Below are 26744 nucleotides of genomic sequence, written 5' to 3'. Positions count from 1 at the left end.
CTGCTGTTCAGTAAGCAGTGCCTAGATTATACAGACACGGCAGGTTAGGTGATGGTAATACATGTGTTGAACTCATGCCATTGAGGAGTTGCCTGCGCAAGTCTCAGGAATAGTTTCCCAGAAACCCTTTCACCTGGAGGAAGCGGACAGCATCAGGAAGTAGTGAAACATAATGTATGAGGTTGGCACTCTGTGAGGCCAATGTAGAAACCAAGTTGGATTCACCTACCACGTCTACCAGGTATCAGCTGTGGACATGCCAACTAGCCTCTTTGGGCACATCTAGTTAATGGATATAGATGAGTTAAGTCAGTAAGCATGCAGAAGGTGCAGTTCAGTAATGGTTGTGGTTGGAGAGTCTCGACCAGGCTACCTCTAGACTGAAAAGGAGGAGACTAGGTACCACTAGTTCTGAAAATCCTTCCCAGTCTCTTATTCCTTGACATAGGGGCCTGTTTAGGGGGGAGATGGGGAAGGCCATAAACCATACAGAGCCTGCCCGACAGGTTCTGTCACTGGGACAGCAATCTATGAACTCAAGTGTGTATATGGCTCTGGTGACCTATTGTTGGTTGGGTCCTTGAAAGTTTCCCTCTGTTCTCATTGGCCCAAGAGACTTGCAGATCTAGCCACTGGGGACAAGTTCCAAACAGCTCTATAAAACGATCCATTCCTGAGTTGCTGAGGCTGTGACTTGGGCAAAAACAACTTGACAGGGACAGGCCACCTGGGAGAGAAGACTCATGAACTAGATTAGGAGCTCTGTGGTGGCCCAGGAGAAAGAGGGTCCTAGTTGTTAGGTGCCCTCCAGCAGACAGCTGGCCACTGCACTGGGCCCTTTCTCCTACTGATCCAAGGAGTGGAGGGACAGCTAAGCGTTTAGGGAGGAGGCCTGGCCTCAGGTATTTTTACCTAACAAGGAGTTTCCTCTCTATTCATCCATGCTTCGTCCCAGCTCGCCATCTAGACCTTTCTCCCTCCTTGCACATGGTTTCCTTCCTCCTCCCCTCCCCACCCCCATTTTTGGACTGGGTTTCATATAGCCGAGGCTAGCCTCAAATAAGCCATATATCCCACGTGATCTTGAACCCTTGCTGGCTCCAGCCCAGGTCTGCTTTCAGGAGTAGCTCCTGTCATGTGCCTGGCTCCCTACCTAGAGAGCCAGAGAAGGCAGCTGTGGGCCAGCTCTCACATGTGGGGTGCACACCCTCTGGGAAGACACCACTAGTAAGGAGCTTCAGCTCCCTTGAGCCCTCTCATCCAGCAGTCTCCTGGCAGCCATGCCCTCAAGTCCCCAGAGTGGCTTGTTTTTAACTTGCATTACGTGAGTGGTTTCAGGTGTATGTGTGTATAAGAAGTCTGGACGGCATGTGCTCTGGCTGTCAGTCCTGGGTATGACCTCTAGTCCCCTCCATGAACTTATGCAGTATGTATGCGCACCCTCACGGTGCCTCAGCTCAGTCAGTGGTGCATGTTCCCTCGTGTACATATGAGTGTGAACGGGTGTTCTTGTCTCCACGTGAGGCACGTTCACAACCGTATGTTCACATATGTAGAACAGGGTGGTCCCTTTAAAGAGCCCAGCCATGAATGGTTTGCTATGCCCTCTGTTCGTGTAGGGTGTGGATTTGTTTAAGGATAATGACACTGTAAAGAAGATTTCATGTGGGCAATTGTAAGAAAACACCAGGATACAGCCTCAGTAGCATGGCACAGCACTGAAGGGTGGCCCAGTAGTGGCCTAGGCCCAGCTGTGGCCTGCTCTGTTGTTTGCCGTCCAGGAAAAATTGACCTGTTGCTTCATGACCTGTTAACAGACTGACCAGAGCAACAGATTTGGCAGTGTGGGGTTACTCTTGCTGTCCTTGTCCTCTGCTCCCCTGCTGAAGTTGGCCAGCATGCTCGCCTATGCTGTGAGCACCTATCTCTATGCCCTCATAAGTACATATTAACTTCTGACTCCCATGCCTCTCTTGCCTTCCCCTCCTCTTCAGTTGCCACTGAGCAACAGTTTTGGTTCACAGCAGTCCATCTGGGAATGGAGTGGGTAGTGATGGCTGTGGGCTGGAGTGGTGTGGGGATCTCGAGGCTTCCTCTTTGAGCCTCACTTTGGCTGGAGTCTATTAGATGGTGTTCCCCGGGCCCCATCTCTGTTGAACCTGTTGGGCAGAGGTTCACTTAGAGGTTTTCATGTAGGTCGTTGCTGGGTGGTTGTCACCTGGCCCCCAAGGGTGACAGCTGAGATGTCTAGAGTGATCAGGCTATAAAGACCTTGAATGGACAGGGTCTCCCATCACACTGATCTGCCTTTACCGAAGGCCTGATCTAGACAGTGTGTTGTGACCCTGAAGGCTTCCTGTTAGTGAATGTAACCACCCTGCTCTCCCGGCAGGCCCAAGGCAGCCTCATGGTGTGACCTAGCAGTTAGGCACAGCCAGGGTGGGTCCCCAAGTCCCTCATCAGAGGCCCCAGGAGCAAACTTCAGCTGTCAGCAGGGGGTGGCAGGGGGGGTGGGCAGCCCCTCACGCCTATTGTCGAACTGCACACCCTGGACGCTGCTCTCCCACTAAGAAGAAGGCTAGAGCCTTGTCTTATTCTCTCTGAAAAGGAAAAAGAAACATCTGGATCCCTTGGCTGGTGGCAGGAAGCAGCATGTCAGCCCCATCCTGGGGCTTTGTGGACCGCTGGCCTCAGTGGGAGCTTCCGGCCTCCTGGGGACCAGTGCACTGCAACTTTGGTGGCCAGGAGAGAGTTCTGTGTGATGGGGCAGAAGCCTGGTTGGTCCCTGTGGGTGGGCTCTGAGCTCTTTGCCTCTCCTGCACACCCCAATCTGTCTGAAACCCCAGGGCTGTGCCCTCTGTGGTAATCAGAGTTGAGGGACTTAGGAGACTCAGAAACTTGAACCAACTCACCATATTGCTATCCCTGGTACTTTCTCAGAATCATGCCTTACTATCCCGGTGGACAGGGTTTTAAGTTGGTTTCTCTTGTCATCAAGTCACTGTGTTGGGGCTGGCAGGTATCTTTTCTGAGGCTCTCAGCCTGCCCACCACTGACTGCAGTCCTTCTTCCTTGCAGGTCACAGTCACCACCATTGGCTACGGGGATAAGGTGCCCCAGACATGGGTTGGGAAGACCATTGCCTCCTGTTTCTCTGTCTTTGCCATATCCTTCTTTGCACTTCCAGCAGTGAGTACCTATTGAAACCTCTCTCCCTTGTTTCCCACTCACCCTTGCCCCAACTCCGAGGCTTTCCTTGAAGCAGAGTAAAGAGACCTTGTTGTGGCACTTCACAGAAGTGGCAAGGTACAGGGGAGCAGACTGGATAGAACCTGCAGGTCTGCTCCATAGCTAAGAGTGGCTCTGTCTTGTGACTTTTCCAAAAATCACAAACCTATGTCTACATGTGTGCTATGTGGGACAAATACTGGTTACTGGTGTATATCTGTCATTGTAGGTGTGTCTTATACATGTTGTGTGTATATACTGTATACATGTGTTACATGTACAAGTGTCTGTGTTACATTTGAATAGCATGTTGACCATATGTACTGTTTATGTGTACATGTATATGATTGTGTACATGATTTCATGTATGTCATGTATATACCTATATTTGCACATGTGTTCCATATCCATGTAGTAGCCATGTTTCATGAGTCTCTGTAACACATGGGAGATGATATGTGTTCTAGTATCTGTTATATGTGCATGTAGATATATAGATGAGTCATGACACACATTGTGTGTCCCCTGCATGGGTCCCTGCTGCCCCTGGCTACCCTGGCTACAGTAGCTGTGGGCTTCTTGCTGAGGACAGCCTCAAACTCCCACTCCCCTAGGGTTATGGTTTCTGTGACCCAGGAGCACAGGCTGATGGCTAAATTGCCTGGCTTCCCAAAGGTGGTGCCAAGAAATGTGCAGAGTCTCAGATCTCTTCTAGAGCCAAGCTTCATGTTGAATCGGCCCTGAGAAATGGATTCTGCTCCCCCAGCTGGCAAGGCAGGCTGAGACTAGAGACTACCCACATGTGGCATCGGCTGTCTCAAACCCACCTCTGACAGTGCCTGCTTGGTCACACCCCTGGGCACTGTCCAAGCCTGGGGTCCAGATGCTTTTGCTTCTTGCTTTTCCTTGGGACCTTTGTCCTCTGCTGGGTACTGGCTAGCCTGGCTTGTGTAACAGTGGGCACCTTCTGTCCCTTAACAGGGGATACTTGGCTCTGGGTTCGCACTGAAGGTCCAGCAGAAGCAGAGGCAGAAGCACTTCAACCGGCAGATCCCAGCCGCAGCCTCACTCATCCAGGTATGCAGTGTGCCTGGCAGGATGTCAGTGCTGTATACTTATATCTTTCTGGGTGTTGGAACCACTCCCAGCCATGTCCACTGCTTGAGAGTCATGGATCCCTTTGCTGTGGACCCTCCCATGGTGAGGTGGCTCTCTGGGAAAGTACTCACTATTAGAATGATAGGGTGGGTACAGGGATGCAGAACCACCACTCCTCATGCTGCTCTCATTGAGGGCCATACTTGCAGACTAGAGCAAGGCCTTACCCTGGCTACTTAGCTTGTCTGTACTCTGCTGGTCAGCCTCAGTTTCCTTAATTCTCTAATCTGGGCAGAACCCTCGCTGAGGGGCAGCCCTTCTCAAAGGTTGTAGCTCTCATGGTCTTAGCTAAGTGTCTAGCACAGTGATGGGCCCCAACTTGTTTCTCTGATGCCCTTCCAGAACCATCTGCCTGATCATGATAGCAGCAGCCATGAGACCAGCAGTTGAAGTTGTATGCTTTCTCAGGCCTGGCTTCACCCCACAGCTTCTCATTTTGGGAAAACCTTAATTCAGACCCACTAGTCCACCTTGGCCACATTAACATAGCCAGGCAGTTATATACTTCCTCAGCTGAGCACAGAGGCCACTGTCAGGAACCACATGGTCTGTGGATAACTCCTTCAGAAGCCATGCCCACAGTGGAAAATGTGCCAGGGCTCATACTGGTGGGAGTTGGAATCACGGGCAACATGGGGTATGCTAGGAGGAACTGTAGGCTACATGAGGTATGGAGCTGCCCAAATAGGATATACATGGGACATAAAGCCCTTGGAAGGGGCTGTAAACTGCCCCAGGTCATAGGCATCCCTGCCTGGATTTTGTGTCTATCTATGCTAGGATGCTGTCATATCATGGGGCTGTCACTCAGAAGCCTTGTCAGCATAGAGAACTTTCAACTAGTTTTACTTTCTCGTGCCCATAGGGCCTATAATAGAGCCACCATATGTCCCCATAAGAGGCTTTGGTATCTGTTCCTTCCCCCCCCCTCTTGCTCACTTGGCTCCTTCAGGCCCCTCCAGTGTCTTCTCCAGGTCATCTTGCTATGATGACTATGGGGACGGGGTTCCCCTCTAGAATGTTGGCCAAGAGTTTCATCTGTAGTCCACCAGAGACTCCTCATAGCCACAGGCTAGCACTTGAAATCCTAGGAGGCATCATAACCCACTGGTCCCTGGGGCTCTACTCCTCCACACCCTGCTGGTGCTCACAAAGGCTCAGGCCTTTGTGTAAAATCTGTCCTTTGAGTAAAGTCTGGTTATCTCACTCTGCCTTAGTTGAGCATCTCTGTATATCTGGGACCTGCTCAAGGCCCTCTTTAGGAGCAGCTCAGGTAGCAGGCAAAGGCCTTGGCAGCATTTGAACTCTGAGTGATATTGTTAATGCATGAGGCAGTCTCCTTCCTAGCCCTAGAGGGTCACATCTTGCCATCAGGGAAGGGGCCTTGGAACAAGCTGAGCTTGGGGCTTGGGGAGGAGCTGAAGATTCTTTGAGAGGTACCATTGAGTGTCTGGGCCAATGGCCCCTCTCTCCTTTCCCTTCTCCCTGATTTCAGACTGCATGGAGGTGCTATGCTGCTGAGAACCCTGACTCATCCACTTGGAAGATCTATGTCCGGAAGCCTGCTCGGAGCCACACTCTGCTGTCCCCTAGCCCCAAGCCTAAAAAGTCTGCCATGGTAAGCAGCCTCACTGGCCACCAGGATGGGAACTACATATTAGCAGGAAGCTGTAGAGGTGGCAGCATGAGACTGGCATTGCCACTCAGTGTCCTGTTCAATAGGGTGCCAACATCATTCTGAAGTCAGAGGAAGTCTACTCCATGCCTGATCCCTGTTGATTTCATTTTCCCCACCCTTGGAACCATATTGGATGCTAAGACCAGGATATGATAGGTCTAAAGAAAGTGCTTCTGGAATAGGAGGTGCCAGCTTCACTAGCTGGTGGAAGGAAGCTCTTGAGAGTGCTGGGCTTTCCTTACTGGGTAAAGCAGACAGAACAGGAAGGTACTGGAGCTCTAGCCCACAGAGTCAAGTTCTAGCAGCTATGGACAAGAGTCCTGCTATTGGCCCGGAGCAGTGAGGAAAAGATTGGAGTTCTTCCCTTTCTTGCCCCCTTCCTTAAAAAGACAGCCTTCCCAGCATCCAACGGTCACTGGACACTTGAACTTGCTCTTCCTTCTCTGTGGCTTCACACAACCTGCTCCCCCACTTTCTCTGGGAGACCCCTTTAAAGAGGCTCTGGTCCTGCAGTGTATCTCCCACTGCATACTTTGCTGCCTTTGGCCTTCAGCCCTATTGCCCTGGTGCAAGTTTGCATATTTACAGTCTACTAGGTTTTTGTTTGCTTGCCTTTCTTAGGCTATGGCTCATAGAGGACTACACTGGGCCAAGCAACCACCTGAACCCTCCAGCAACGCCTGCACACTGAAGCCCCATTTCACCAATATTTGGAGCTCAACCCCCCAAGTTCCCTCAAGGGTACACATTTCAAGCCCGGGTTCAGGACTCCACGGGTGCTCTGGGGTTGGTTAAAGATCTGGCAGACTGCTCAGGAACTGCCACTCCTCATGTGGAATTTTTAGGTAAAGAAGAAGAAGTTCAAGCTGGATAAGGATAATGGGATGAGTCCTGGAGAGAAGGTGTTCAATGTCCCTCATATCACGTATGATCCCCCAGAAGATCGAAGGCCAGACCATTTTTCCATTGATGGCTATGACAGCTCAGGTAAGCAAGCTCCCATGTGTGCAGGGGCAGGACACTCAGTGCTGGCCTTTCAGCAGGGTCAACCTGGCTGTGGGGGGCTTCCATGCCACCTGTCTCTAGTCCTCTCCTGTCACTCTGTCCATAAGGCCCCATAGCACATACACAGCCACTTGCCTACCTTGAAAGCCCAAGCATGTCTTGAGGTCTCTGCTACTGGAGTAGACCTAGAAGCTTCTGGATGCTTTGAAGCCATGCTCCCCTAGTCCTTTTCAGGTGGTAATCACTGTGAAGTCTGTTGAAAGGATACCTACAACTGTGTTAGAATGTTGAGAGTCACCATGGCCTGACCTGGCCACAAGAGGGAAGGTGACATATGTGTTCTATTCACTGGGCTTCTCATTTTAGCATCCATTGTATTTGTTTGAAAAATTACTGTGGTGACTTCTTGGAGGTTTGCCCACTAATGGGGAAGCTCAGAGGTGAGGGTGGTAAAAATAAAGCCTCTGCAGGCCCTGGAGGGCCAGTGTCTTGCTGGTGAAATCGTGAGGGCATTTTGCAGGGGTCAATGTCTTGATGGACACATTTCTTATACAGCCTTGGGTTTGTATCTAATATCACCATCCTATATTCCTATATACTTCCTTCCATGGCTTGGATGAGGCCAGGCTCATGGGACCTGGTGAGAAGACTGCAGGCCTGTGAAAGGTTTGTATGCCTGGTCTCTAGTTGGTTTTTCCTCTGTAAGGTCATGGTGAGGCTTTCTAATAAGGGAACTCAGAGAGGTTAACCATTTTTTTCCAGACCATGCACTGAGAATATCTCATGCTCCTAGAAGTGCCTCTGGGTCACCAGTTACAGAGCAGATAGACTAAGAGAACTCTTTTCATATCCTTCCTCTGGACTGGAAGGGGACTACATCAGGAATAAAAGGTCTTACCAGGGAGACTTCTCAGGAGGTACATGTCCTATTTCCATTATTATGACATACTGTCAAATCCTGGGAGATGGGGCTCTGTGGATCAGGGATTCTCACATTTCTGGTCCCAGATGTAGAGTATACAGTCTCCTGTTAGAGACTGGACACTCATTTCAGTATCTGAGCCACCAAGAGTCATGCCCAGTCTCATGTGCCATGTGGCTTGGTCTTGTGCCTGGCAGGAAGGAAGCACTGGTGTTGGATGCTTGGTAGAGCGGGAACTAAGGGTTGAGACCAACAATGTGTGTGCAACAGTGTCTCCTGAGTTGACACTCTGCTGTCATTTAGGTGTGTCTCTCCCTTCTCAGACTTCTTTCCAATGCCTAGGACCTGCCAGAATGTTTTGTGACTAAGTAGAATGTTCCAGGATCCTCCAGAAACTTCCAGCTAATTGGCAGTTGTAAGGACAGTTTCAGGTATAGCAGAGAGTGACCAACAGTATTGTTCCTCATCTTTGTCCTGACAAGTGTCAGGGTCCCAGCCTACCAAGTCCAACTTGTCCGAGGGCAGCTGATCTGTGTCCTGTGTCATTGTTCCCACCACCACATCTTGGCAGGAGGGTGGGAAGTATTCAAGAAAGGGGCCATGGCTGTTCTATGCTCTCGAAGGCTCTCCTAGGCATCCCGTCTGTCAGGACCCAGCCTGGGCCCCACTTTACTGAGCGCCAAACTGCTGCGTCCTCATCAGATGGCATGGGGATTTGGCTCAGGGCTGGCCACATCTCCATGAGCCCCTGGGACATACTCCCCGCCTGCCCACTGGAGCGGGCACAAAGGGCAATTGTGCCAACAAATGCCCAGTGCCCCTGCAGCTCTGCTTCAGGGGTAGGACCATTGTCTCAATGCAAATCGGGGCTTTCTGCTAATGCTAATGGGCAGGTTGGGCGTGAGCAGAGGCGGCAGGGATGCAGCCCTGTGCCTGCACAGGAGAAGCATCACTCGATGTTTTCTGAATACGGGGCAGCAGTGTCCCTGCCGTCCATTCAGCCTGCTTAGTGTTATGAAGTCCGCGGTGATGTCTGTGGCATGTTAATGAGGTGCACGAGCAGAGAAAGCAGCATTGCTTGTGGAATGCTCCCACACCGTGCCTTCTCTTTCTGTTAATGAGATAAGGCAGCCTAGTCCATAGCCACCAGATTTTAGATATTGAGCCATTGGTCTGGCCCCTCTAAGGACCTGAGGCAACCCCTACTTCACAGGTTACCTGATACACCCAAATCTCCTTTCCCAAGAGGCTCTTGGGAATCTTGAGCACTCTGGCATGGAGACGAGGTGCTAATCCCGGGCGGGGAGGGAGGGATGCCATCACTGGGAAAGCCCCAGAGTGCCTGCTCCCACGAGACAGATCCCAAGCAGTCACATTGACTTCTAGTGCCAGGCCAAACCAGGAATTGGACCTCATCTGTGTGTGAGAACTAGGAAGCCATCATCTTGTTCTTGCAGAGAACACTCATCTGTTCATGGTGTGCAAAACTCCATTTGTATACTGTCCTTTCAGTGTATAGTGGGTAGAAGTGTGCTGCAGTGCTGGTCCCAACTAAAGATGACTAACAGAGGCCCAGAATCATGCAGGAACCTCCCAAGGACACACATGTGTACTAAGGACACTCTACTAAGCTCACCTAAGAAATGAATGCAGGTGTGGTGAAATTGGACTGATGGAAGCAGGTAGGGGAAGAGGTCTTTTTGTGGTAGCAATAGGACCCAGGGTACCCTGAAGTAAAAATGGGTCTGTGGCCCCTGTAAAGAAACACTGTGGAAAGCAGAAAGAGGTCTACTCCTCTAAAGGCCCACTACTCTTGCCAGGATCTTGTGTCTTTAGGGGGGATAGAAGCAATGCTAACAGCTTAGAGAGGGTTCAGGGGACCATCTAGGCCTGAGAAGCATTGTCTCTCACTCGTGGAGGACTCAAGCCACATGCCATTCAACTTAGTAGCTTCCAAGAGGGACTGATATCCAGGTTCAAGGAAGAAGTGCAGAACAAGGCCCAGGGCCCTAGCTGACGGAGAAGCCATTGTCCAAGTTCAGGCCCAAAGAACCTGATCCTGGTAACATGACTGCTGCTGTCCATAGGAATCTTCAGGACTCACTGTGGACTTAGTGGGCATCTCAACACTAGCAGCTACTGCATGGAGTGGAGTGGGTGCATTATATGCAGAGATACCACTGTGGGTATCCTCGATTGTTCACACATATGCAGTAGGTCTACTAATGTGTGTCAAACAGCATCTCTGACTTCCAGTTCACAAAGCTGTTAGTGACAGAGGTGCTTGGTGGATGCACTCTACTCCAATCCAGACAGGGCGTGAATTTCTATGGCCCCCATGGGATTTTAAATGTATTGCTGATTGTTGTCCCATGTGGACCCATCTCTTGAGCCCCGTGACATCTGGTTGTGTTCTAGGAACTGTCAAATCCCCACCTACACACACAAATACACATACACATACGCACATGTGCACACACATACTCATGTACACTTGCATACACACACAAACACAAGCGTGTACATGTACACACACACACACACACACACACACACACACATCTATCTACCTCCTGGAAGGTGTTGCCCAGTGTTTTAATTTTATCTTGTTACCCTCTTTTCATTAGTTGTTCACATTGCTACCAGTGTGAACCTCTGAGGCTTGCTTGCAGATGTAACTGGACCTCCTTTGTCTTGAAGTTTAGGCTTCTTCTAGGGATGGTCTTAGTGAGCACTCAGCTGCAGCTGGGTTTCATCTTTTAATTGCGTACTCCCTCCTAGATAATGATTCAGTTGTGGAGAAGGATATATAGGAACACCTCTTTGTGCATAACCTTTTCACTCCTGGTGACTCTGAAAGTTCTCCTTTGAGTTTAGTGTTACCTAAACAATGATATATCAACATGGTGGATTTAAAAAAAAAATCATGGGTTGCGGTACGGACTGAATCTGAGGGCTTATGTCTTTCGTCAAGCAAGCAAAGTGGCCACTATATCTACCGGAAACTATGTGTGTACATATGCTTATATGTGGAGGTCAGAGGACAACTTTGGGTATCATTTGCAGAAACACTGTCTCCTCGTTGGAGTCTCTTACTGGCCTAGTGTTCATTAATTAGGCTAGCCTGGCTGGTCAGTGAACTCCAGGAATCCCGCTATCTCTGCTTCCACATTGCTGGGATGGCAAACACATGCCACCACACCATGCATTTTTATATCAGTTCTGGAGATAAAACTAAGGTCCTTGTGAAGTAAGCAGTTTACAGACTGAACTATTTTTCAAGCTCTCTTCCAGAATCTTAGCTTGGCCTTGGCTATCTCATGTCCTCGGGCTATCCATACTGTTGCTGTTGCTAACTGCAGTTGTGTCTCATCCACTGCCTTACCCAGCCACTAAGACAGTCCTTTTAATTACCTTAGATTTTCTCATTTTTGTGCATCCTTGTGCAGAACTTCAAATCAGCTTGATTTTAGCACCTTGTATCTCTTTCATATTTCACAAGTTTTAATTTTGAATTCATCTGAACATGTTTATTTTTGCAGCATCTATTGATAATTACAACATCTGCAGAGCTTGTAGTCTAATTCCATGTACTGTTATTCATAGTAGCTTTTGTCTTTAAGGTTCCTGGGGGAGACCACATTACTCTCAAACAGGATAGCCCAGGGAACACAATCAAGGTCTTTGGGGACTCAGATTTACACAGGATTTTGTAGAGAGCTTGTGCATTGGGAGTAGAGACTTATGTCTTGGAAAGCAGGCCTCTGTCACACAGGTCAAGCAAGGAACTTTGGTTTTAGACACCAGAAATAATAGACCAAGACAAATGAATTTCATTTGCCTGCCCACCAGTGTGGGCTTTTGCATTTGCTTCGTTTATGTTTCCCTAAAGTCTACTCTTTTGCAGCCTCTATAGGGCCTAGTTCTACATTGGGGGTAGGGAGTGCAGTTCTTAGTTACCACTTCTTGCCTTATGAAGATTCCAGACCCACCTTCTTTCTTTAGGGACCATCAGATTTCACATGTGACTACTTGGGCAGGTTGAGTCCCAAGTGAGCTGTTTCAGGCCGAGTGTGTTCTGCCCAGCTGCACCTCCTCTGTTACCAGTCCTCAGGACTGATTCCAGAGCCACGTTTATCAGGTGATCCCAGAGGTACATGCAAGGCAGGTATTCTCTTTCCACAGACTTGCACAGGGACTTGCAGGGAATGGAGACACAGAAGCTTCCTCTCTGTGTCAGAGAAAGTTCTCTCTACACAGGGGACCAGAACCCATCTGCAGCTGACTTAGCAACTCATTTCTCAGTACTGTGGGCTGTGTTGACTAAGGTGAGGTCCTGGAATCTGTAATAGGCACTCATGTTACAGTGAAGCAGGTGGTTTATAGATTAGCCCTGGGGAACTCCAAGTGTGAGGCCAGTGCCAGCTGCAGAGGTAAGAGCAGCACTTCTGTCACTTCTCACCATGCTGCATCAGAGCCACCAGGATGGAAGGGCCAGGCCTGACTATAGGATAATAGGAGGCCTACTGCTCTTTCTGCCACTGCACCTCTGGGCCTCAGATGTGTACCACCCAAGACTTAATGGAAACTTCTAACAATCCTCCCAGTTGTTACAAATCACTCATACCAGCCTCAGAGTCCCGAGTAAGTTGGTCAGTACTTTGTACCTATCACTGATAGTACCACTGATAGGAGGTAGGCTATGGTGAGACCAATAGGAAGGTTGGACATAGCTTCTTGGGTAAGTTCTGAATCAGGTTTTTATCAGCACCACACCTGGCCTCGGACTTCTATCCCCAGTGTCCTGATGACTCTTCTTCTCTCTGACGTGTCCTTTTCACCTCCAGTTTGTCATGTCAAGTCTAGTCTGCATGACCAGTGAGTAGACTGACCAATGTGTGGGCAGTTAGTGGCCCTTCTACTCCTAGAAGGATCATGTGACTTCTGAGAGCCCAGTCTCTTCTCATCTTTCCAGCAGTGTTGTATTCAGTCATTTCTGTCTTGACCCAGGGCTGGACTTTCCCACATGGCACATCTGCCCAATAGTCTACACACTATATCGTATATCTTTAAGTGGAAGATTTGTCCACTTTGAAGTTTTAAGAGTTATGTATATTTATTTCTGATTAGAAATCTAGATTATATTCACCATGGAGCACAAATATAGAGAAGAGGATAAAGAATAACCATCTGCTGCCTTATGGCTGTTGGGCTTTGGGCAACTGTCCTCTCTTGGGTGTGTTCTGAGCCTGGATCAGAACCTTCTTATTAGCACCACACCTGGCCTCTCACTTCTATCCCCAGTGTCCTGATGACAAAGTGGGTGCACCCCCACTTTGATGACTGTCATCCCTGGGTTGGGTCCACATTGACTGCTTAGTTTTAATCCTGCTTTTATATACTTACTGTGACATGAGCATTAATGCCTGTCATTTTAAATTCTTTTGAAACTGGTTTGTGTTGTTTCTAGGCAAATATTTATGCCAATGATTTTGTGGTGTTCACCTGCTGCACAGACTCTACAAACTAGTTTGAATCTGATGGGAAAGTGACCTACAAGCTTTGCTTTTTGTTGTTGTTATTGTTAGAAATATATTTAGTACTTTACTCTTTTGAACAATGCTCCTTCTGATCTTTAAACTTATTCCCTTGAAGAAGAAATTAAGTCCCTAGTTGGTGACTATTTAGAAAAATAATGATGAAATAATCGACATCAGACCCTATGACGTATATGTAAAGCACTTATATAAAACTTAAATTATTGGTGACAAATTATTCTATTTTAATTATAGGAAGGGTATATGTACATAAATGCAGGTGCCTGCATACATAGGACTAGAGGCATCAGATCCTCTGGAGCTGGAGTTACAGGAGGTGTAAGCTATCCACTGTAGGTGCTAAGAACCAAACTAGAGTCCTCTGCACAAGTAGTATGCTCTCCTAACTGCTAAGTCATCTTTCCATCTCCATGTGTTGATATTTATTAAAACAATTCACAACTAAAAACAGGAAAATAATATGTATAAAAGGAGAAGGAAAAATCTATAAGTAGTTTTGTGGATTTTAATGTCTCTATTATTAGAGATGATAATGTTAGACACAAAAATTAACAGATATGTAGATCTGAATAATACTTTGAACCAAGTTGACTTAATTAATGCTGGTAGAGAACAGCAGGATGCCAGCTACATAGAGAGCATATGCCAGGACACTATATTCTGAGCTGTGAAAAAGCTTTATAAACTTAAAGTTACTCAAGTCATATGTTCTTTACCACAATAGAATTAAATTAAAAATCAATTAAGAAGATGACTAATTCTGAAATATATGGAAAATAAAGAACATGTCTCTGAATAACATAGGGTCAGAGAAGAAATCTAAGAGAAAAATGAGTGCTTTAAATCAAATGAAAGTAGAAACACAACACACTTGAGTTTATAGGGCACTGCTAAAACAGTTCTTTGAGGACCATATAGCACTGTGCAAGCACTTCAGAGAAGACCTCATACTGGGAACTATAAAACAGCTAAATAAACCAAAATAAGTAGACTAAAGGAAAATAAGAATTTGCGAGGGGAATAGGAAACTAAAAACAGGAACAAATAATGAAACCAATGTTGATTTTTTTTTTTTAAGGCCAGGAAAATCAATAAGCGACTAACCAGATAGACCAAAGAGCAAGTGTGATGTCGCAACTTGTCAGTGTCAGAAGTGAGATACTCAGCTCTGTACAAATGACAGGACTTAAAACTACAAAACTATCCTATACAGCTCTTTGTTACTATAGTCCACAACTTAGAGCAAATGGAAAATTTCTTGGGAACAGTAAAATGCAGACAGATGTAACCCAGTTATCTATCATGGATAATACACACACACACACACACACACACACACACACACACACACACACCCCAAAAGCATACTCTCTGACCATGTTGCTTCCTGACATATGTTTAAGAAAAAGCAAACTCTAGTTTCTTTCAGTGAAGGCAATTCTTTTAAGTACTGAGACCACCCTTATAGGAAACCCAGCCAAAAGCATTAAAAAAAGAAAACTGTAGATGAATATCACTTGTGAACACAAATCCAAAATTTTTAAGCAAAAGAATCAATTAGGGTCCAAGAATGCAAAGTTAGTTTGAATTTAATTAGTAAAATGAAGCATATTAATAAATGACAAAATAAAGCCATATTTATCTCAGAAGATGCAGAGAAAGTACTTGACAAAAATCTAGCAAAAATAATTACAAAATAAAAAATAGAAGCTTCCTCAGGCTGAAACAGGTTATTGATAAAAACCTGCAGTTAACATATTCAATGAACAAATACCTGCTTTCCCCATAAGCCAGGAGTACAAACATCTGGTGTTATGATTTCTATTCAACATTAAGTTAGAGATGCTTGCCTTTGGAATAAGGTAAGAAACAGCAAGTTGGAAAAGAAATGAAACTGGTAGTATTTGTAGAGTTCCTGGTTATCTGTATAGAAAATTTGGTGTGTCAGACTGGCCACTGGAATATATGGATTCAGTTCACTTGCAGACAACAAAGTAGTTCTGAAGAAAGCAATTCTACTTCTACATTCTAGCTCAAGTAACATAGAATTGAAAACTTTTAAATTCTACTCTGAGTAGCATTAAAGGTATAAAGCATATAAATGTATCTGACAAAAGAGCTCTCCTTTGGAACCTATATAATTATGCTGATGAAACTTCAAGAAAAATATAGATATGTATTAGGTTCACAAATTACAAGGTTCATTATTGATTTCTAAATTCAGTATAAAGCCAGTCAAAGACTAGCTTGCAGATAGCCTAGAATAACAAAGCAACTCTGACTATGAACAAAGTTTGAGGATTAATGCCAGATATATAATGTCAAACAGATAGTGGGGGAGACTGGGGATCAGGTGGACCTTCATCCTTATTGATAGGTGCTTTCTAATCCATATGTGAAGGTTTTGTTTTGTTTTGATCTGTGGAGAGGAGACAAGATGGAAAAACGATATTCATTTCAAACATGAACTTTTATTCTTATTTCCCCAAAACCATGTCAAAATGGTTATAGAACTGAATTCAAAGGCTAAACCTTATAGGACACAACAATATAGTTAAGGATATCTTTGACACAGCATCAAAAGCATGTGAGTTATAGGAACAAATTGGTCAGCCAGGCTTCTCAAGCATGGTTTTTGAAAGACACAATGAAAAAAGATAGATGTTGAAAGAAAGTATTTTGTGTTTTTGCATGCACTGCATGTTCAAATGAAGTTGTGCATCCCTATGAGTTCACATGCAGAGGACAAATTATTGCTGTCTTTTGTTTTTGTTTTTGTTTTTTTCTGAAACAGGGTTTCTCTGTATAGCCCTGGCTGTCCTGGAACTCACTCTGTAGACCACGTTGGCCTCAAACTCAGAAATCCGCCTGCCTCTGCCTCCCAGAGTGCTGGGATTACAGGCGTGCACCACCACCGCCACCTGGCTGATTGCTGTCTTTTTTGTTATAGCTCTCTACCTTCTTTTCTCAAGCAGTCTCTCACTGAATTGGAAGTTCAGTGTTTCAGCCAGACTGGTGGGTCACTAAGCTCCCAGGATCTGCCTGTCTCTGCCCACCCCACCTCCAATACTAGGATTACAGTTATGTGCATCCATGCCAGTTTTTTTTTTTTTAAAGTGTGGGTGCTGGGGATTTGAACACCAATTTCCATGTTTGCACATCAAACATTGTTGCCCACTGAGACACTATCCTAAACCTGAAAATATTTGAAAATCAGATACCTGATACCTAAAAAAGAATTTATATTCAGAATATGTGATTGACACTTTAAATTGAAAACTAGCACATTTCAAAAATGGGTAAGTTGTTTGAACCAACACTTCATAGCAAGGAAGACATATAGGAGACCATGTAAGACAATGCCCAGCGTCATTAGTTATTGGAGAAGTGCACAAAGATAGACTCTACGTCATAACTACTAGTTGCCTAAAAGTGAGGAGACTGACCAGGTATTGGTAAGGGTATGAAAGAACTCAACCAGTTGTACGTCATGTTGTGGTCACGGTTCAGAAACACTGAAAAACAGTTTAATGGTTTCTCTCTCTCTCTCTCTCTCTCTCTCTCTCTCTCTCTCTCTCTCTCTCTCTCTGTCTCTGTCTCTGTCTCTCTGTCTCTCTCTCTGTCTCTCATATTCCAAGAGCAGTCAATGTTTGAGTAGAGTCTTTTTCCAAAGTTGTTCTGTGTTCATACAATGGAATACTACTCAGAAGTACAAAGGAATTGTATTGATACACCTAACATGGATGAATCACCAAGTAATTACAGTGAGTGAAAGAAGCCAGACAAAGAGGTCATACTGTCGTCTTCTGTTACCACAGCACTCTAGAAAATGAAGTCTAACCTAGAGTGACAGAAAGGTCAATAATTACTGCGGGGTGGAGCAGTGGTAGGGGAAGTCCAAAAGGGCAAGAGGAAGCCCCTGGGAGCACTGGATATGCTCATTACCTTAATTGTGGCAGCAATTTCAACACATGTCAGAAGTTACCAAATCCTACAATTTAAACACGTGCCTTTTATTATATGCCAGCTGTACCCCAGCAAAGCTGGTAATAGAATATATAAAATTTGCACAGCAAAAAAATAAAACCACCAAAAATAAAATTTAAGTGGTAACCTGGGGAAATAGTTGCCACCCATATTGTAGGCACAGAGTGAATTATTTTCATTCAGTTTTTCAAAGCTCTCTCTATTGAGAGGATGAGAGATTTTTTTAAAAGGGAAATGCTGCTGATTCTAGGGTGAAAAAAAAAAAGCTGCCAGACTGATTCATATGTGAGAGTGTACAAATACAAGCAAGGGCTGTTTCTTTGATTACTAAGTCAGACACCAATAGAACTCCACTGGTGAGTACATAGGGGAACAGCCTTACTCAGTGATGCTGGAAGAAACAAGCGGATGCAACCCCAGTGGCTATCTAAAGTAAAACTGTACACAATTTTCAACTCTTCTATAAATTGATTCTACACATTTGAAAGGTGTTTTTGTCTGGAGATACTGATGCGATGATTGCTAAGTAGCAAAACAATGCAAACTGCTAACATATCCATCTATGAAGATCTGCTTATTTGATGGAGATCTATCAGTCATTAAAACTATAGCTTTTTTATTTTCTGTAGTATGAAGAACAGACCTGATATCTGATCCTACAAGTTACAGAATCTCTTGGCTCAGCAGAGTATGACAGGTTCCACCAAGCCTTTGTGAATGCAGTGTCATGCAAATTCAAAATCTGTCTGCTTGTGTTCCAAAACAGTTTGAAAACATTAGAATTATGGTCTCTTTAAAGGTTAAGCAATGGCTGGCAATATGGCTCAGTGAGTAAAGATACCTGCTGCCAAACCTGATGACCTGAGTTTGATAACTGGGAGCTACAGGTTGGAAAAAGAGAGCCAATTCCTACATGTTCCTTTTCGGCCTCCACACACATGCTGTAATATGCGCCCACCACCACCCTGCATGCACATGTGCTCACATGCACACGCACATACAATAAGTGTAAAATCTTTTAAATTTACACAGAACAAAATTGTATAACCATCTGGACCTAATACAAAATTGTAATTGCTTTTAGTCTTTTCTGTGGTAATGTATTCTAAATTAGTTTAATGCATGTTTTAAGGGATAATTTATTCATTGCTATGTAATTTCCTGAAGCATTTCAACTGTGTTGACACTTGGTAGCAAGTAATTTTCTTTCAGTAGTTTATGCTCTTTTCTATAAATTTTTCTTGCCTGGGCTTTTATAGTTTTGCTTTTTTCTTAGTCAAGTTCATGAGAAATTTGGCTATTCTGTTAATTATTAAAATATGTTTATTATCTTATCAGAAAATTACCTTTGTCTATACTAGCTTTCTTCTTAGTCATCTTGGGCTATTAATATCTACTAATTCTATCTTCCTAATTATATTTAATTTATGTGTTTTCTTTTTAAACTTAATTAAGTGTAATATTTAGTTCACTTATTTAAAGTCCCTTTACCAAGAGACATTTTAAGAGCTATAAATTTTCCTCTGATCACAGCTTTAGCTGTGATATGTAGGGCTTGGTATGAAATATGACCAATTTCATTGCCTTTTTTGATAATTTTTTGTGTTTTGTTTTTTTCTCTTTAATCTAGAGTTCTCTTTAAATGTTTGCTTAATTTTTAAGCAATAAATTTTTATCACTGTTATTTATTTCTCATTTAATAGGCTTACTGTAAAAGGATGCAGTCTGTGAAAGCTCCAGTTTTCTTAAAAGAGCTCCTTTGCAGCATCAAAGTCTAAAAATAAGACCATTATTTTTGTAATTTGTAACTTGGGATGTGACCTGTTCCACATACCTAAGTTAAAAACATACCTTCTTTATTTGAGGGGCTCAGATTTGTTTGTATAAACAGATAAAATATGTGACGATGGATTATCCATCCACATATATTTATATATTTATTTATTTATTTATTTATTTATTTAGTCGGGTTTCTTTTTCTGTCTATTCACTTCACCCCAACTGAAATAGTGAAATTACACCCTTCCTTTACAACTATGCTCTTTCAAAACCTAGACACATTCATAGTGTTCAGGGCACTACTTACAGCCATACTTCTTGAGGCCATATTTATTATGTGACCCTGATCCATCTACTTTTTATGCCTCTATTACACATCAATGAAATCAAATTTCCAACTGTGGAGTCAGTTCACTAAATAAAGGTGCTTTCTGCCAAGACTGATGACCTGAAACCAATTCCCTGCACTCATTTGCTATGAGGAGAAAAATGGTTACTATAAGTTGTTCTCTGATGTGCATACATACATACATACAAATGCACACACAGTAGCACATATGTATCCATACACATATGCATGTTTGCACACATATGTACACACAAAAAGTAAAGTAAGTAAAATATAAATTTAAAACAATGGTAAGAAAAGTCTATCTGTCTACTGCAAGAATCTTTGTCACAATGAACAAATATGAGGATGTCAGTTTCTGCCCTGCATACAATGCAAACTCTGGTGTCTGTCTCCTCTAATTTAACCCCAAGCTGCATCAACACCAGACTTATTCTTTCCTATGAGACAACTCTGTGCCCCATCATCTTCTATTTTATTCCTCGTGCCACAAATCTTAGGGGGAAGGGTTTTTTTTCTTAAAAATTGTATTACTTACTTATGCTCTTAGATTTACAGTTGACTATATTGTGCATATATAATCGTTTTCTGTATGTTTCTCCTCTGTTGCCTATATTGATAAACAATGGTTTTATTCTCTAATGTTTTCCTGATGTTCATATAATACACAGTGAAATAAAACATACATATCATGAAGAAGCCTAATTGTTGTTTTTGAAACACATGGAAGCCACATCATGCATGCTTTTCTGCCCCTTGCTTTCTTCACAGTTATATTGCTACAGCTTCCTCTGAGCTTCAGGAGCAATTCTATTTATCTCTCACTTCTATTTAATTCTAAGATTAGAGTCTCTCTTCCATTTTCCCTTTTATGCCTATACCATGATATTCTTAGTTGCTTGAAATATATTTTGTCTTAGGTTTAAGCTAGTTTTCTAAAAGTCTTTCTTAAGCTCACTTCCCAGTGTACAGGCTTTTATTTCTATGCAGCAAATTCATAAACTTCCTTTGCCAGGGTTGTCAAAACCAAATGCTGAATCAAGAGGCTTCTCAAAAAGCAGGGGCCCACAAGACTGAGATTGGAGTGCCAGCAGTCTCTCTCCTTGACTCCCAGATGCCCTCTATATCCCTGTGTCTTCTGTCCATATAGCCACACTTTGGGACTCTTTTTGTGTCCTAATTTCCCCTTCTTTATAATCACACCAGTAAAATTGGACTCAATGTAACTGTCTGTTTAAAGGTCTGATCTCCTTTTACAATTCTGAAATATTGGAAATGAAGGCCTCAACTTAGAAAATGGTGGGGACGAAGTTCAGCCCCTTACACAGGGATGAGTGCATTGTTAAATCGCACACATGTTGCCAGGTTGCTTTCCTCAAGTGCTGTCTGACCTCGCATTTCCACAGGCAGGGTTCCCCTTTCCCGGTATCCCTGCCAGCCATTATTGGCAGAGCAATTTTCCATCTTGTTAGCCAAGTGGGACAGGGATACTCTACTGCGGAACCATTGACATTTGGCAGGAGATAATTCTTTGTCAACGAAGAGTGTCCCATGAACTGTAGGATGTTTAGCAGAGCCCCTGGCTTCTGCCAGGATGCTAACACAGCATTCCTTCAGTTGTGACAACCAAAAATAAAGTAACCACAACTCTCTACATATTATCAAATTTACCCTCCTGAGTTAGGGCAAAATTGCCCCGAGTCAAGAATCACTGGAATACTATAATATCTCATAGATGTTTCTTTAAATATAATAAAACCGTCTTATTTGGAAGTAATAATGAACTACAGAAAAACTGCAGAAATGCTATATTTTCATATTCTTCATTTAAGATTTGAGGTACACTTATTAGCATTTCAGTCCCACTTGCCTTTTCATTTCAATATTTTTATATGTGTACTTGTACACTGTGTTCCTCTGCAAAACTTGAAAGGGAATTGCACACTTTACAGCCCCTCATCCCTAGACATTTTGCAGTGTATTTCCTAACAATTTATTTCCTAACTGTACTACAGTTTAAGGAGGATGACAACATCACATTTCCTCCCTTTGAAAGTGATATAACAGACATCAACTTTGGCAATTAAACATCCATACAGTCACTGAAATAACCCAAAGCCTATATTCTACTTTTGTCAGTGGACACAACAAAGTCCTTTGGTGCAGCTGTCCCCCAGTGCAGGGCCCAGTCCATGTTCTGTGTTGCCCTTGGTTGTGCATCACTAGTTACTGTGAACCTGGGTATTTCTAGTCTCTCTTAGTCTTTTTTTTCTCATCAAAGTAACGTTTTTGAGGGATTTCTTTGATATTTCTTTATAATTAGATCCAGATTGTGTATTCCATCTGGAATATTCCACAAATGATATAATGAACCTCTTAGGGTGCCATGTCCCAAGGTATATATATGATGGTCCTCAATGGTGGTAATATTTTGATCACTCCATTAAGGCACTGTCTGCTTTTTCCACTGTGTAGTCACTATTATTTGAGGCAGATGAGCTTGCTGTACGTATACTATAAGCAAATGAAAATATCTTGGTCTATCCTGATGAGGATGCTTTCTGGAACTAGTCTTTATTATGGTAGCTGCAAAAATGATTTTCCATCTATAATACCCCATCCAAAAAGTACTGAGAAAAAACTGTCTACCTAGTATCTTGTTGCCTGATTTCAGTCCTGATGTGCTTTATAAATGGTATTAAATATTTTTCATGTGTTTATTAGTTTAAGTATCTTTTTTTATTCAATATATTTTTTATTTACATTTCAAATGATTTCCCCTTTTCTGGCTCCCCACTCCCCAAAAGTCCCCTAAGCCCTCTTCCCTCCCCCCATTCCCCCATCCACCCCTTCCCACTTCCCTGTTCTGGTATTCCCCTATACTGCTGCACCGAGTCTTTCCAGAACCAGGGGCCACTCCTCCTTTCTTCTTGGACATCATTTAATATGTGGAGTATGTTTTGGGTATTCCAATTTTCTAGGCTAATATCCACTTATTAGTGAGTGCATACTATGATTGATCTTTTGAGACTGGGTTACCTCACTTAGTATGATGTTCTCCAGCTCCATCCATTTGTCTAAGAATTTCATGAAATCATTGTTTCTAATGGCTGAATAGTACTCCATTGTGTATATATACCACATCAGTTAAGCATCTTTATTGGGATATGCATTTAGATCCTTTGCAAAACTGTATTTTTTATAGATACAGGAATGGGATGACACACTCATACCACAATACATGCATGGAGAGCAGAGGAAAACTTGTGGGAGTTTATTTTCTCCCTCTACAATATGAGTCTTGGGGATCAAACTCAAGTCATTAAGCTCACCAGAAAGCCCCTCTGCCCACTATCTTACTGACTTCCTTTTGCACACTTCTAAAATTCAAGCTTTTAATCTAATTTTATACATGCATTTGTAATAAATAATGCAAAGAGATCATATATAGTTTGAAAAACTCATATATAGTTTTCCCCAGTAGTTAAAAAAAAACTGTAGTGCTCTTTAAGGAGGATGGAAACACTGGTTCAATGATACAGAATATTATTCATTACCATAAAGATCCCTGTTTGCCCTTTTATAGCCACACCCTTTTCCCTCCCACCATCCCTTAATTGCCACTAATCAATAATCTGCTCTTGATTCTATAGATATGCCTTTTTGAGACTGCTATATAAGAATCAAACACATCTTTTGAAATTTGATCATTTTTAGCATTTACCATAATTCTCTAGATGTTCATCCCAGTTGTTTTATTTATCAGTATTAATTCAGACTTATTGCTGGGTAGAATTTCATGGTATGGATAGACCACATTTTTAACCACTCACTCACCCACAGACATCAGGGTAATTCCTAATTTGGAATTACTATAGATCATTTAATATTGACAGTATTTTTCATTTTACCAATTCTGGTAGACAAGCAGTAAACTTTTTTTGTTTTTTTTTTTGAGAGAAGGTTTCTTTGTGTAGCAGAGTGCTGGGCTTAAAGGCATATGCCTGGCATAGTAATTTCTTATTGTGGTTTAAATTTGTATTTTGCCAATGGATAATAATATTGAATCATTTTTCCACATTCTTCCATTCAGTGAAATGTTTATTTAAATTATTTACTAATTTTCAAACTTCCTTTTATGTTAAGTTTTAAGAAGTTCTTCTTGTGTTCTGAATATAGATCCTAAGTCAAGTATATGATTTCTCAGGCCTTTGCCCCCTCCATAGCTATCTATTTCATCCTATTGACATAATCCTTACTGGAGCTATTTTTTAATTTTTATTTATTTCATTATGTGTCTGTCTGTATGTTTATATATGTAGGTATACTTATGTATGTGTACAGGTGCATTTGGAAATCTAAGGTTGAGGTCAGAATATTCCTTAGTTGCTCTTTGGGGCAGGGTCTTCAAATTAAACTCCAAACATCATGGCAAGTCTCAAAAGTCAGTTTCCTACAGGGATCTAATACCTGCTTTTTGAGAATGGCAATATAGATAGGTTCTTTGTCCACCTGACACTAATGTGGGTTCTTGAGATCTTAACTCTGGTCTTCTTACTTGTGATTAACCTTTGCGCCATCTCCTTACATCCTTATGTTTTATTTTGATGAATTTCAATTTATCATTTTTATAAAATATAATATGGATTACTTACCTGCATGTATGTCTGTGTATCATGTGTGTGCCTGGTATTTGCAGAGGTCAGAAGCTATCAGATCCATGAAAATGGAGTTATAGATGCTTGTGAACTACCACAATGGGTGTTAGGAATAAAACCCTGTCCTCTGGAATAGCAGTCAATGCTTTTAACTGCTGAGCCACCTCTCTAGCCTCATGGAGTATACTTTTTGATATTAGAACTATGAAAAAATGTCCACTTCTAGTTACTGAATACTCCCTCCTATATTATCTCTAATGGCTTTATTGAGAAACAACTAAAATACTATATAACTTATCATTTAGATAATGCAATTCAATAGTTTTATATAGCCTGAAGTTTATGTAACTATCATTACCATCAGTGTAAGATATTTTCATCAAATCACAATGATACTTAAATATTCTTTAAGTATCATTTTCTAACACTGCTCTAATCTCATTCTGCCACCCTAAGTCTCAGACAATTACTAGTCTACTTTCTGTCTCTATTAATTAGCATGTTCTGTATGGCTTATATAAATGGAATAATAATATGTGGTTCTTCAAGTGACTTTAAGTGATTTATCACTTAAAATGTATCCATAGTCCATCCATTCATCCATGTTGCAATATGTATCAAAACTTAATTTTTTTCAAAGCTCAATACTGTTTTATAATATGTATATACCATATTTTGGTGACCCATTCATCAGCTGGCAAACATTTTGGTTGTTTCTACTTTTTCATTATAGTGTGGAAATCAATGTTTGTTTAAAAGTTTTATATGAAAATATGTTTTCACATCTCTTGAATAAACACACAGAAGCAGAAAGCTGAGCCTAATAGTAACTCTTGTATCTTTGGGGGAACTGAAATAAACATTCCTTTCTGAAGTATGCAAGCATCAAATAATTTCTCCACATCTTCAACAACCCCTTTAGTAAAATATTTTGGTAGTGGGGATTGAGAAGATCACTTGTTGCTCTTGAACAAGTGCCTGGGCTCAGTTTCCAGTACTCACATAGTGGTTCATTATCATACATCACTCCAGTTTCATGGGATCTAATGCCTACTTCTGACCTTTGAAGGCACTAACTATGCACATGGCACACACATATACATGTAGCCAAACCACTAATATACATAAAATCTAACATACACACACACACACACACACACATACCATTTGTTGAAACCAAATGGCATGCCATTGTAGTTGTGATTTGGTTTTCTACATAACAAATGGATGTTGAACATTTTTTGTTGAAAATTGTATATTTTCATTACTCTTATATAGAGTCTTCATTTTTTAAAGGACATATAGCATGGAAATTGCTAAACAGACCAGTCTGGATTTAAATTCATAGAGATCTTCTTGTTTCTATCTCTGAAGTGCTAGGATTAAAGGTTGGCAGGCCATACATCCTTCATTTTTTCAATTGGGATTGTGTGTATGTGTGTGTGTGAATTGCAAAGAGTTCTGAGTGTTGTATATATTGAATTGTGTATATGTATACGTGTGTATATATATCATATTTATACTGCTACAAATATTCTATCATCAATTTGTATTTTCTCACACATGTGTATTACCATCTTACTTTCTTTTAAATTTTTTGATAATTCCTTTTTATTTTTTATGTACATTAAGGTTTTGCTTGCATGTATATCTTTGTAAGGTTGTTGGGTCCCCTGGAACTGAAGTTATAGACACTTTTTAGCTGCCATATAGGTCCTGGTAATTCAACCAAGGTCCTTTGGAAGAACAGCCAATGTTCTTAACTGCTGAGCCTTCTCTATAGCTTCCACTTTCTTCACAGTATACCCTCAAGTATAAAATTCTAAGTTTTTAATAAAGTCCAATTAATCAATTCTTTATTTTACTTTTGGCTCATATCTTTAAAAAAAAAACTTTTGCCAAACCTTTGGCTCTATGATGTTTTGTAAGAATTCTACAAGATTTAATTTCTATTTTTAAGTGTTTGATTGATTTTGAGCGTTTACATATAGCAGCGGGGAATAATTTAACTTTATTTCCCTTACATATATAACCAGCTTTTGAAAAAAAAATCTGCTCAAAACTCTGTTCATTCCCTCATTTATTTCTGTGGCACCTTTATCAAAAGTCTACTTACCATAACTATATGGTTTTATTTTTAGACTATTAATTCTATCCCCTCTTATGTGTGTCTATTTGATATCATGCTTAGATAGTGCCTTCTTATTTTGTAGTAAGCCTATATATTGAAAAGTATGAACCCTTTAACTTAACTGATATTTTTTGGATTGCCTTAGCGATTGTAGGTCATTTGGGTTTTACAAATTTTAAACATTGCTTGTCATTTTCCAGAGAAGACACATCATATTTTGGTAAGGATCGGGTCTCTACATCATCTTGAAGACCATTTGTATCTTAACTTAAAGTCTTCTAATTCATAAAC

At 42.3% G+C, this 26744-nt stretch overlaps 1 protein-coding gene across 2 annotated transcripts in view; it reads left to right on the top strand.

Annotated features, from left to right (window-relative positions):
* The window catches only part of Kcnq1 (potassium voltage-gated channel subfamily Q member 1), a 319138-nt gene that overhangs the window by 77395 nt on the left and 214999 nt on the right, over positions 1-26744 (top strand). For both annotated transcript variants that reach the window (XM_052194811.1, XM_052194819.1), the window contains exons 7-10: positions 3079-3189; positions 4210-4305; positions 5882-6004; positions 6910-7051. In XM_052194811.1, coding sequence (XP_052050771.1) covers positions 3079-3189; positions 4210-4305; positions 5882-6004; positions 6910-7051 — 472 coding nt within the window. The remainder of the gene's footprint in view (positions 1-3078; positions 3190-4209; positions 4306-5881; positions 6005-6909; positions 7052-26744) is intronic.

The sequence above is a fragment of the Apodemus sylvaticus genome, chromosome 1 (assembly GCF_947179515.1).
Source record: "Apodemus sylvaticus chromosome 1, mApoSyl1.1, whole genome shotgun sequence".
NCBI lineage: Eukaryota > Metazoa > Chordata > Mammalia > Rodentia > Muridae > Apodemus > Apodemus sylvaticus.
Note: the sequence above shows the minus strand (reverse complement) of the source record. Positions and strands in the feature narration are given on the sequence as shown.